Here is a 13,209-nt window from a genome sequence, read left to right as displayed (position 1 = left end):
TAATAGATATTATTTTTGACAAAAAATAGGAAAAAAATTTAATAAACCAAAAAACTATTCTATCAAAGAATTATTACAAGAAGATTTATAATTAGAGAATAAAATAATAAAAGTATTAATAATAATAAAGATTAAGAAATAAAGATCATATTAAAGAATGTTAGAAAAGAAATAATAAAATTTATATTAATAATAATAATAATGCTGAAGAATGATGTTGCTACTTTAGAATTTTAGCCGGCGTCTTTGGCAATCATTTTTTTTGTTTTTTTTTGTTTTAAATTATCAAATCATAAAAGAAAATAAAGAATAATTTAAGAAAATAAAAAATATAAGATTAATAGTAACTATACAAATCAAAATATATATAAAAAAATTGATAGAATTAACATAAATATATTTCATCATTAAATAAACAAAGTTAACGCAAAACAAAATTATACATAAAAAAAACAAAAAAAAAGTTAAAATATCTAAAATAATAAAAAAATTATTTTTATAATTTTGTTCTGTTATGTTTATATATATATATAAAACACTATAAAACAATAAATTTCTAATTAAATTAATTTATATTTATTATATTCAATTAATTAATATATATAATATTAAATAATATGATACTTAGTCACAAAAAATAGTATAATACTTAAATATCTAATTAAATTAATTAATTGATATAATTAATTTATCATAATAAATTATATTTAATAAATTAAAAAATACTCATCAGTTTTATGTAAAAATTTGATATTTATATATTATAATAGATATAATACATAGATAGAATAGATAATTGATTTGCTAAACCAAACAAACCTTGACCCAGACCACTGCGCCATGCCGGCATCCGATGTAGGAGAAAACCGGAACCCAAGCAAAATGGCGCAAAACCCACGAACATGAACTCGTTTAGGACGCTCGCGTCCTTCGCAGTTCGCAAAAGTAAATAATATGCTATGAGTCGATAACTTAAGTCAATTTCTCTCCCGAATTTCTTCGGATACAAGTTTTTCTCCCTCCCTCTTTTAGATTTTAGGGTTTCATTATCTTCTCGATCCGCAAGCAAAATTCGGTTCTCCCAAGCAGGACGATCATGGGGGTTTCCTTCAAAGTTTCAAAGACTGGCACTAGGTTTCGCTCCAAGCCCCTTCCCGCTCATTCCGAACCTTCCAGCGATGGCACCTCCCAGAATTCAATGTCAATTTCCCGCGAGCCACAGGTACGCCAATGCCGTTTCACTTCATTCTCCAATTTCACTTTCGATTCGAGATATTTTCTTGGTGGAGCTTACCGTTGAAGCTTGCTGAAGCTTGAACCAGTTTTACTTTATAACTGAAATCTCTCTTCACTTCAATTGTATTCCAAACAATAGAGCGAAAATTTCCGTCAAATTTTATTTCATTCTACTAGACATAAAAACCGAAGGTGTCTCTTCCCCCTATCGAAAACGTTTCACTGATTTTTATTTTCTACCTTGCTTTGTATCTTGAGAGAGCTAAACTGGTAGACGTGGAAATCATGTTGGTTCCGTTGATATTTGTGGTAGTATTCAGGTTTTAAAATATGTGGAAGTTAGAAAAGAAATTGTATTGGTGTAGGAGGCTTTTCGAAGTGTTAAAAATAAACGAAAGTGTTAAAAATAAAGGAACTTTAATACACTGAGCTGTTTGTATGTAATTTCAATTTTGGGGACGGGTTATAAGATGAAAATTGATGTAGGTTTTCTGCATTAGAATTATCATATTGGATGGGTTGGTTCTAATTTTTCTTCAGCAAGAACATGACATCCTCGAGGTTTTTCTTATTTTGCAATTGGCCAGCATGTTATCTGAATTTCATATAGATATTTGTTGAATCTCTTTCTTATTGCAATGTATCATTTTTATACAGAGTGATCTCTCCGTGGCTGGCAAAAACTTGGGTCAGATGTCCACGTTGTCCATTCCATCTGAACCTCTTTCATTAGCAGGTAAGTCTTGAAATCGAATTGGCCGCCTAACTTGTGTATGAATACTGAATGCTGTGGGGCTTTCATGTTTTCACAGATGCGGAAGCTTCTTTCACGTTGAACCTGTTCCCAGATGGTTATTCTATTGGAAAACCCTTCGAGGTTTGTGTAAGCAACAGTCAATATTTTGTGAATGTTGAAGGAATATCCTGAAATAAAGAAAGTATTATAGCATGACTTGTATGTTTCTGAAGTAGTGATTAGTGAATTTTCAGAATGAGATAGCAAACCATGCTAAGTATCAAGATTTTCCCAAGCATCCATATGATAGGTCATCTGAAAGCCTTTTCTTGGTAAGTCTCGCAAATCTATGATATTCTAGTTCATTCAGTTTTGGCAGTACCGTTTAAAGAATTGCAATTGAGCATGGCATTAAACAATGTATAATACGCAATGCTATCTGTACATCTGAAAGTTTCATACTAAGCTTTTGAATTACTTAAATCCAAAAGCATTGCATTTTTGGGATTTCAACCTTAGATCAATTTCATTTGACTAGGTTTGTTGGGTTTGGTAGTAGAGAAGGGGAGAGATTTTAGTGGCACTATGCAGTTTTCACCACTATTTGGACTATGCATAATGCACACACCTTCAATGACATTTTTTTTTGACAAGCATGATTTCTGGTATGTGATTAGACACCCAACATCTATTTGGTGTAAATCTCATGATTTCTATAGGGGACTTTTCCTTGCAAATATGTTGAGCTTGGAAAGCTATGCTTTATTGATAAATCCTTTTGTTTTTGTATAGCGCAACCCTTATCTGCAATTTGTATTATTGTTCTCCTCGTATTAATGAAATTTCACTGTTTCATGAAAAAAACTAAGAAAAGTTGTTGACTGCTGGGGACTTGGTTTCTTGTTTCTACCTCCTGTGCATTTGGTTTCTGGAATTTTGAAATAAAAATAGAGCCAGAGTCCAGAGACTATGCTACTTGTCTGGGCACTTTTGTTAAGTTATTAGCCTAAGATTCATTGTCTTATTCATCATTATAATTTCTTAATTCTGTTAGTTTTGGCTTGTCTACTTGCTTCAACCATTTATGCACTTAAACATTTTCTTTCTCATTAATGGTATATTTGCAGGCTATAGAGTCAGGCCACTTACCTGCAGACATTCTGGATGATATACCTGTCAAATATGTTGATGGAGCACTTATATGTGAGGTGTGTTGTTTCATTGTTTGTATACTTTCCTTTGCTGGCAATATTTAAATTCCTATCATTTTCTTATAAAAAATCTTTTAAGGGGACACACGTTTCTTCTTGGCAATAGAACATTTTATGAAGAATTGAGACCTCAAGTTCACAGATTCAAGCCGTGGAATCAGCTGCTGATGCATTTATCAGGATATGCTGCCTGCGTTACACTTTTTGGGTGCGGTCCTTCCCTAGACCCTATGTAACGTGGGTTGCTTGTGCATCGGGCTGTGTTTTTTTATAGAACAGTTTACAGTGATTACGGTTAAAAGATGAGGTGGTTATTAATACCTTGAGGAGCTCTTTCATAACGATACCACCTCTTCTTGGCATTCCTTCCTTCAATTAAGGACAATTTGTTACGCTCTTTTTGCTTTCTTTCCTTTCTCTTATTTGATCAATTTGAAATTCAGCTTTGTATTATTTCTGTAACTTCTCAGGTGCGTGATTTTCGAAGATGTGCTTCAGAAAACGGGGCTGGTGTTGTGTCCACTGACATGTCTCCTGTTGTTAATAAAGTATGCCTCAAGATGTCATTAGAGAATATTGTGAAGGACATCCCATCTATCACTGATAAGTCTTGGACATATGGTGATCTAATGGTGAGTATTGTTAACCATTCAATGAACAATTCCATTAGTTTTTCATTTCGTGTGTGTTGATATTACCTCATCTTTTCCACAATAGGAAGTTGAATCAAAGATACTGAAAGCTGTACAACCGAAACTTCATCTAGATCCTACTCCAAAGCTAGATCGGCTGTGTGAAAGTAGAGCTCCCACAAAGGTATAAATAAGATATGTTCTCCATCGACTAACTTATTATGTACTGATATGCATTATAGTGATGGTGAGCTTGATGTTGCAGCTTAATTTGAATCTGGGCACTTTGCGGAGAAAACGATTAAGGCATATGCCAGAGTTTGCTGTTACTTCTAATAATGAAATCCATGGTAGGAAAGTATGCACGGAAATAATGCCTGAAAGCTCAAATAGCAGGTTGGGTGATTCAGGTATCGTTGCGTCTAATGCCATTTTGCAGCAGACCCTTGAAAATCCAGCAACGCAAAATTTTAATCCACAAATTGCTATGGCCTTGAGACCCAAGACTTTCATACCAGATTCCTCTGTCCCAGGATTTTCTATGTTGTCTAATCAATCAAGGTATCAAATGGCATCTGCTGCTATTAATCAATCTGGGGCATCTCCTGCTTCACAGGATCCCATGATTTCATATGCTGATAATACAAACGCAAATGCCTCTATTCATGCAAAACGGGATAGTCAACATGGACAAACATCACCTTTATCCAATCTTGCAAAAAGAATGAGGCATTCTTCCGCAGGTGTTGACACAATGCAACAGCAGCCAGTTAGCACACATTCTGAAGCTCTTCAAGGATCGGATATGACCTGGCAGAATCCATTATTGCCACAACAAGCAATGACCAGAGGTATTCAGTATGTGAGCAGTGGTAATCAGAAATTTTCCCAGAAGGTATTTGAAGGGGTGCTGAATCAAGATCAGGGGGCTGTTCATTTGGCTTCTGGTCAGCATGGTATCAGATTAGTTGCAAAGGAAGAACAGTTTGAAATGGATAAATTAGATGGCACAGAAATGAACCGCAGTATGCAAATGGAGACAAGCAATCTAGATTCCCAACAGTTGCTGCTTCAGCAACGGTTGCCACAGGCATTCATGAGACCGAATTTCCCTCAGACAACCTGGAATACTATGGGTCAGCATATGGAGAAAGAAGCGAAAAAAGAGGACCAGGTTGTTCAGAAAAGGAAGTCAATACAGAGTCCTCGTTTATCTAGTGGGGCATTACCTCATTCGCCATTATCTTCAAAATCAGGAGAACTTTCGAATGGTTCAGTTGGACCAAGTTTTGGACAATCTGCAATGACAGCTGTAGCTGGTGCATCACAAAAGGAGAAGATATCAATGGCTTCAGTTCCTGCTGCTGTTGGAACACCACCTTTGACTTCTAATGCTAACGATTCTGCACAAAGACAACACCAGGCACAACTGGCTGCCAAACGGAGATCTAATTCCCTTCCCAAGACCCCAGCAATGAATGGAGTTGGTTCTCCGGCTAGTGTTGGTAATGGGGTTCCATTGAATGCAAATAGTCCTGCAGTTGGTACCCCTGCTATGGTTGATCAAGGTCTTCAAAATATGCTTGAAAGGTTCTCAAAAATTGAACTGGTCACAACGAGGTATAACGAGTGAAATTTTAAAACTGCATCTCCATATTATTTCCATAATCCCACAGTTGTGATTTTCCATATACCATTTGTTTCTGTACTAGGTATTTTGTGTTGGTTATGAAATTTAATTTTTACCATTTTAATCAAGCACTATTTTCCCACATCCTTAGAAGTTATCATATTACTTCTTTAATCAGATATAGTTTATCTTAGTCTGTGCTAGAGTGCCACTACTTTTCAGAGTGAAATTTTCAGATTATTATTTCTTTCGTTTCTCTTATGTATAGCATATGGACTTATGGCAGGCTTCAACTGAACTTAAAGAAGAACAAGTCTGATGATTATCCCATAAGAAAGCAGAATACATATTCACCTCAGCATTTGTCAGCTTTTCTTGCCAATCCAAACAATAATGAAGGATTGATAGAGGAAACAAGTTCTTTGTCAAAGTCGCTTATAGGTGGAAGTATGAATGTGTGCAAAATGAGAGCTTTAAGTTTCTGCTTGCCGGAGCGTGTACTCCAAGGTTTGTTTTGTTGAAGTTTTGGAAGTTATATAGTCGTGTGTGTGTGCATATATAAATTTCGTTCTTTTGTCTGAAATTCCACTCTCTTCTTCAGGAAATGTTGTCTCTTTAGTTCCCAGGTTACGAATTAGGATGATAATGGCTGAGAAGCCATCTGATGGTACCGTGGCTATGCATTATGGGGACATTGATGAGGGGGATTTCCTAGCCTCAGAGGAACATCTCCCCACATTACCCAACACTGTAAGTTTAATGTTGTATGTAATATGTGTTATCAGAAACCTAGTAATTTCACTGAAAAAGCAGAGTTATGTAACTAAAAAAGAAGGAAACTGTAAACTGTCAGCTGAATCAGATAGTACAGTAGCAGTAGAAGATAGAAGATATAGCAGGGAAATAAGATAACACTGAAGATAGAAGGAAAGGGGTTGAATGGTATCAGTGTGATATAATTCTTTCCTAGGGTAAATCGCCAAAAATACACCCGAATAATTTTGTCGCTGGCAAAAATGTACTCGAATTTTGTTATCGACAAAAATACCCTCAAATAATTTAAAAACACGACAAAAATACCCAACATTAAATATGTATTTTCAAAAAATGTTTTAGAGGTTGAATTTTGATGCGGTTTTTTGCAAGTATGAGAAGAAAAATGAGATATTTTTATCCTTAAAATTTGGTATATATATATATATATATATATATATATATATATTGTGATTTTTTCCATTTTCTTTTGGTTAATTCGAGAAAAATGGAACAATTGACTGCTGAGCTGTATGAGGCAGGAAACTCTCAAGTACCGGTTCTAAGGGAAGGAATTTACTCACCTATTCCGACCGCAGAGAACAGGCCATTCGATAGGGAGATTCCGAAATTGATGAGGCTTGGTTTGATCAAGCCGCCAAAAAAATCACAATATATATATATATATATATATATATATATATATATATATATATATATACTTAGCGAAAAATCACCAAATTTTAAGGATAAAAATATTTCATTTTTCTACTCATTCTTGCAAAGAACCGCATCAAAATTCAATCTCTAAAGCATTTTTTGAGAAATACATATTTAATGTTGGGTATTTTTGTCGCGTTTTAAAATTATTTGAGGGCTTTTTTGTCGATAGTAAAATTCGGGTGCATTTTTGTCAGCGCCAAAATTATTCGAGTGCATTTTTGGTAGTTTACCCTTCTTTCCTGATATGTTGTTGTTGAATGTAGAAATTGCAGAAAAAGAAAGAGGTAGGTAGGATTTAAGAGGCTACCACGCTATGGGGTCTTGTTCTATATAAATTCCTGAATGAGTCCTCTCTAATTCTTCTACTCTCTTAAATAGACACTCAATTTTCTCTTTTCTAACAGAATTGTTCACGACACATGGATTCTCTCCACTCTCCTACCAGCTGTCTTATTGTTACACAGCTGGTTCCACTTGATTCTCTCCCTTGTTACTCTTTCTTATGCTTCCTGCTGTAAATAAAAGGCAGTGGAGGTATTTTATCATTTTTGGCATTCAACCTTCTCTTTCTCTTCATTTGGGTACTTAACAAAAGCAAAGAAACCTTGATAATACTGCCGTCTGCTGATCCTCCCTGCTCAAATAGACCCAAAGCATTGACTAAATTCTGGAAGCCTTCCTTCTTTCCCCTTGTCTGCTCGGTACCTTTCTGAGTTTGCAACATCATTTAACTGAACGAGCTAGGGTCTCTTGTGCAATTGCTGCTGTTATCAACATCTCGTTTAATGCATAAGATCAACATTTTTATCTTGTCTATTTTTGTGGATTACTTCAGTTATTATGTTTATGATCTTTGTTTAGTATCCTTTGTTAGGGTTGCAATGCCCCCTGCAACCAGCGATAAGTTCTTCTTGACTTGTGTTGCTGGTTTTACAAGAAAGGATGCCAAATCATTGGGTTGTGTTGGGTGATCTTGGGATAGTGTGCTTTCTTTTGACATAAAATTCATGATACTTTTAGGGGGAATTTTCCTTGTAGACATAGGAGAGATTAGAAAACTACAATTCATTGAGAGGTTTCTCTTTTGCTTATGCTCTTTCAGAGAGTGTCTCTTTCATTTCATCTTGTAGTTGTTCCTGGGGTTCTTACTACCCCCATGGCCCCATTTGGATTTTTATTTTCCATTTATATTATACACCGTTCTCATCTGTATCATCTTTCCTCTTGCATAATTCCCCCATTTGCTTGGAATTTCAACTTCTGTAATTTGAATGATAGGAGTCCTCTGATCCAATACTTGTTTTGTGCATTCTTGATGATGTTTCTTTTACTCCGAACCCAGACAAAAGGGTCTCTTGAGGCATTTCGTATTTTTACATTTAAATTTGATTTGGGAATGGAAAGCTCCCCTTAAGGTCAAACCCTTTTTTGAGCTACTGTGCTCAACAGAATTAATATGTTGCAGGTTCAAAGGCCACACAAGGCCATCTCCCCTGATGTGTGTGTGTAATGTGTGTGAGGCAAATTCAGAATCAATGCACATCTATTTCTGTCCTATGGCTGTTTATGTTTGGAATACTTTGTTTAATATTTTTGGTGCATGCTGGATCTCTAGATCAGTTATGTTGAATGGTTTGTTGGGTTTGGGAATAGCAGAGGCAAAATCTGTGGCAATGCACAATTTATGCAACAGTCTGCAGTATTTGGTTGGAGTGCAATTCGCATACACTCAATGACAGATTTTCTAAGAAACAAGTTTTATGGTATAGGATTAGACGATTAACATCTAATTGATGTGAAGCTCATGTTTTTTATTTTAGAGGAATTTTCATCTTAGACACGATGAGAGATTTTAGAATGATGCTTTATAGATGAACTCGTCTTGTTTGGCTGCTGTATGAGAACCACTTATCCTCTTATTTTTTTTACCATCCATGTTAATGAATTATACTTTTACAAAAAAAAAAAAGAAGAAAGAAATATAGGCCCCTCTCCTTTCTCATCATTGGCTGCAGAACATGTTTTATTCATCATCTAAAGCCTATATTTTGTCTGTAGTTATGGATGAACTTGGTCATGGTCCACAATGTCCCTACCTTTATGAGACTTAATGAACTATTAGCCATTTCTTCTATTCGAATTTGAATTCTCTCCTATTTAATATAATGAATGTATCTCTCAAATTTATCACACTTAACTTTTCATTACCTTTTGGATCAGCATTGTGCGGATTTGCTTGCAAAACAGTTCTGCTCCCAGGTACTTTTCACTGACTGAGCTGGAACCATATGAAAGAATGTCTGTCATTTTCTGATATTTTAATTTTAATATGCACACTGCAGATGGCACGTGAAGGATATATGAAGGAAGATGACCGAATCCAAATCATGCCAAACCGGGTAAACTTTCAAGCAGGAAGTCAATCTAGTGTACCTCCGAATAACTCTGTAGTTGAAATGCAGCAATATGGAGACCCAACTATTGGTCAATCATCCAATGAATTTGCAAAACCGGCTAGTAACAGTAATGCCTCTTTAAACTTACCTCAGAATCTTGTGGCAAACCCAAGGATGCTACCACCTGGAAACCCTCAGGCCTTACAGATGTCACAAGGACTTCTCTCTGGTGTTTCAATGGCACCAAGACCACAGCAGCTGGAGGCACAAGCACTACAGCAGCAGCAACAGCAGCTACAACAGCACACCCTCATTCAACAGCAGAATCCTCAATTCCAGAGGTCTATGATTCTAGGAACAAATCAATTTCCACACTTAAATGCAATTGGCCAGAACTCCAACATATCATTGGGTAATCACATGCTTAGCAAGTCTTCACCTCTACAAATTCAGATGTTACAGCAGCAACAGCAACAGAACCAACAGCCGCAAATGCAAAGAAAAATGGTGGGATTGGGAACAACTGTGGGTTTGGGTAACATGAGAAATAACATAGTTGGGCTTGGACCCATGGGTAATCCTATGGGAATGGGAGTGGGGCGAGGTATAGGAGGAACTGGAATCTCTGCACCAATGACATCCATTTCTAGCATGGGAAATATGGGTCAGAGCCCAATGAATCTAAATCCAGCCTCAAATATTTCGAATGCAATAAGCCAACGGCTAAGGTCTGGAAGTATTACTCCGTCACAGGCTGAAATGTTGGCATCGAAGCTTCGAATGACACATAATGGAAGCATGTTAGGGTCTCCTCAGTCTAGCATAGCTGGCATGTCAGGCTCCAGACAAATTCACCCTGGTTCTGCTGGTCTTATGTTGGGTCAATCTCTGAGTAGGAGTATGAATACACTTCCACGAGCTGTCGGACCTATGGGTCCACCTAAGCTGATGGCAGCAGGGATGAATCTTTATATGAATCAGCAGCAGCAGCAACTTCAACCCCAACAGCAGCAGCAACAGCAACAGCAGTTGCAAGCACAACAGCAAACGCAGCAACTACAACAGCAACTTCAGCAACAATTACAGCAGCAACAAGAAACAAGTTCGCAATTGCAGGCAGTTGTTTCACCTCCACAGGTGAGCTCACCATCTACGATGGGAGTTCCATCACTGAATCAACAAACTCAGCAGCAAGCAAGCCCACAGCAAATGAGTCAACGAACTCCAATGAGCCCACAGCAGATGAGCTCAGGGGCAATTCATGCTTTGAGTGCTGGTAATCCAGAAGCTTGTCCAGCTAGTCCACAGTTGAGCTCACAGACGCTAGGGTCTGTCAGCAGTATAGCAAACTCACCTATGGACATGCAAGGTGTTAACAAGAGCAATTCTGTCCACAGTTGAAGCTCCCTAAACCTTGGGTTGGGTCTTGATCAATGCTGCTGCTGCAACTGAGTTATGCGGAAAGTGTATTAAAGCAAGAGAAGGGAGTAAATTATTTGGGCAACGAAATGTATTTTGACCGAGTCACAAGATTGAAACAGAGTATATAAACTCATAAACTCATGAAGCTTACGGTGTGCTAATTGGAAGTTACTTCAGAAGGATTGACATATTAACATATTGTCAACTGTAAGTAGTTTCTTATTTTCCACTGCACGTATGAAATTGATAGCCCTTTAAAATACTCTCATGAACAGAAATTTTCCATATTTAGGCCAATGTTTGTTCAGACGTCTGCCCACGTTTCGGAGTGCATTATCAGCTTACAGTTTCTGGTACAGGAATGTGCCTCTTGCACAGTTGCTGGGCTCCCTGTGCATGCATTTTAGTGTTAAGAAAAAATATTTCACCAGTCTTTGGGCTGGTGGATTGCCCAGCCTCATGTAGTTTAAATTTGATGTAAACTAGCCGATTCATGGAAACGTCTTGCAGTTTATGCTTACTGTTATCGGCTTGATTGTTTGATTATTATTTTTTGGTTAGAATAAAGTTTAATACCATGGTTCATATTCAAGATATTATAAATATAAAATAAGAAAGTGTAAATAGAAAACACTAATATTAATATTCACTATAATTAATATTTTAATATAATGAATAAATAAAAAAGTGTAAATAGGAAACACTAATATTAATATTCACTACAATTATATATAGGCAATATAAAGAGAAAGAGAATTGTTATTGATGGTTTCTATTCTTGTCTCAGAACTTGTCTTTTACTTATACGCGTACATGGTCATTATTTTCAAATTTTATTAAATATAACTTCTCTTAAAAACTTGAGCTTTATGGAAAATGGGCATTCACCTCAGGTTATTTTATCACAATACTTCTTTTTGGATAACCATTTAAGATTATATTTTATTAAAATTTATTAAAGGAAAAAAAATTTAGTGAAAAGAAAAAAAGTATAATATCTTTTGTGATGGGAACTGTCTCGTTAAAAATTTTAACAAAAACTAATGAAAAAAAATTTCACCAAGAGAAAAAGAGTACATTCTCCATCTATTGTCGTCATTATTTAATATCTCGAAATCGGCACATCTCAATTTGATGTACCAATCTTTCAAAAGAAGATTTTGGGAGTAATTTTGTAAATAAATCTGTCAGATTATTACTTGAGTGGATTTGTTGGACATCAATTGTCTTTTGATTTTGAAGATCACGAGTGAAGAAGAATTTAGGAGAAATATGTTTTGTTTTATCACCTTTGATGTATTTACCTTTAAGTTGAGCAATGTATGCTATATTATCTTCAAACAGGACAGTTGGAGCTATCTTATGATCAATCAGTTCACATGATGATAGAATATATTGGATCAAACTTCTGAGACAAAAATATTCGCGACTTGCTTCATGTATTGCTAGTATTTCAGCATGATTAGAGAAAGTTGCTGCTATCGTCTGTTTCTGGACATCCATGATATAGCTGTACCACCATATATGAATAGGTATCCTGTTTGAGATCTCCCTTTGTGTGGATAAGACAAGTATTCTACATCTGCATAGCTAACTAGTTGTGACTTGGATCCATATGGATAAAACAATCCTATATCAACCGTTCCATGAAGATATCAAAAAATTTGTTTGATTCCATTCCAATGTCTTCTCGTTGGAGAGGAACTATACCTTGCTAGTAAATTCACCGCAAATGACAGGTCATGTGTTATTAGCAAGATACATTAGATTTCCAATGGCGCTAAGATATGGTACTTCAAGAATAAAGATATCTTCATTTTCTTTTTTAGAACGAAATTGATCCTTTTCCACATCCAAGGACCTTACGATTATTGGAGTACTTAATAGATGTGACTTATCCATATAAAATCACTTCAAGATCTTTTCTGTGTATGTTGATGAATAAAAATCTCATTTTTTGTATGTTCGATTTGCAGGGCGAGACAAAATTATTCTTTCCAAAATCTTTCATCTCAAACTCTTCTTTTAGAGTTTGGAATCTCTTCAAGAGTTTCAATGATATTTAAATCATCATTGTACACAACAATTATAATAAATCTAGATGCATATTTCTTTATGAAAATACATGGGTAGATATCATCATTCTTGAATCCGTTTTTGGTCAGATACTCAATAAGACGATTATACCACATTCGTCCAGATTGCTTTAGACCATATAAACATCTTTGCAATTTAATTTAGTATTAACCCCTGCGAATATTCATTGGATGGTTTAAACATCTTTAGTCCTTCAGGGACTTTCATATATATATATCATGATCTAACGATTCGTATAAATAGATTGTTACCACATCCATTAAATGCATATATAATTTATGATATGCGAATAAGCTAACCAAATAACACAATGTTATTGCATCTACTATAAGGAATATATTTTTTCATAATCTCTATTGGGCCTTTGTGAAAA

At 35.7% G+C, this 13,209-nt stretch overlaps 1 protein-coding gene across 4 annotated transcripts; it reads left to right on the top strand.

Moving 5' to 3' along the window:
* Positions 1-781: 781 nt before the first annotated feature.
* LOC112710480 (protein PHYTOCHROME-DEPENDENT LATE-FLOWERING) lies at positions 782-11,331 on the top strand. 4 transcript variants are annotated; one of them, XR_011865416.1, is made up of 14 exons: positions 782-1,222; positions 1,894-1,972; positions 2,049-2,113; positions 2,227-2,304; positions 3,100-3,180; positions 3,654-3,815; positions 3,901-3,999; positions 4,081-4,376; positions 4,497-5,435; positions 5,732-5,952; positions 6,047-6,195; positions 9,142-9,180; positions 9,264-10,946; positions 11,032-11,331. XR_011865416.1 is itself a non-coding variant. In XM_025762714.2 (13 exons), exons 1-13 carry the CDS (start codon positions 1,097-1,099, stop codon positions 10,716-10,718), a joined length of 3,789 nt encoding a protein of 1,262 aa, XP_025618499.1. In that variant the 5' UTR covers positions 782-1,096; the 3' UTR covers positions 10,719-11,331. The 4 variants fall into 4 exon arrangements, 2 of the variants coding, with proteins under 2 accessions (XP_025618499.1, XP_025618498.1); XR_003156851.2 differs by having other exon boundaries at positions 4,081-5,435; XM_025762714.2 differs by having other exon boundaries at positions 9,264-11,331.
* The last annotated feature ends 1,878 nt before the right edge of the window (positions 11,332-13,209 follow it).

This window comes from Arachis hypogaea, chromosome 9, assembly GCF_003086295.3.
Source record: "Arachis hypogaea cultivar Tifrunner chromosome 9, arahy.Tifrunner.gnm2.J5K5, whole genome shotgun sequence".
In the NCBI taxonomy this organism is placed as follows: Eukaryota; Viridiplantae; Streptophyta; class Magnoliopsida; order Fabales; family Fabaceae; genus Arachis; species Arachis hypogaea.
Note: the sequence above shows the minus strand (reverse complement) of the source record. Positions and strands in the feature narration are given on the sequence as shown.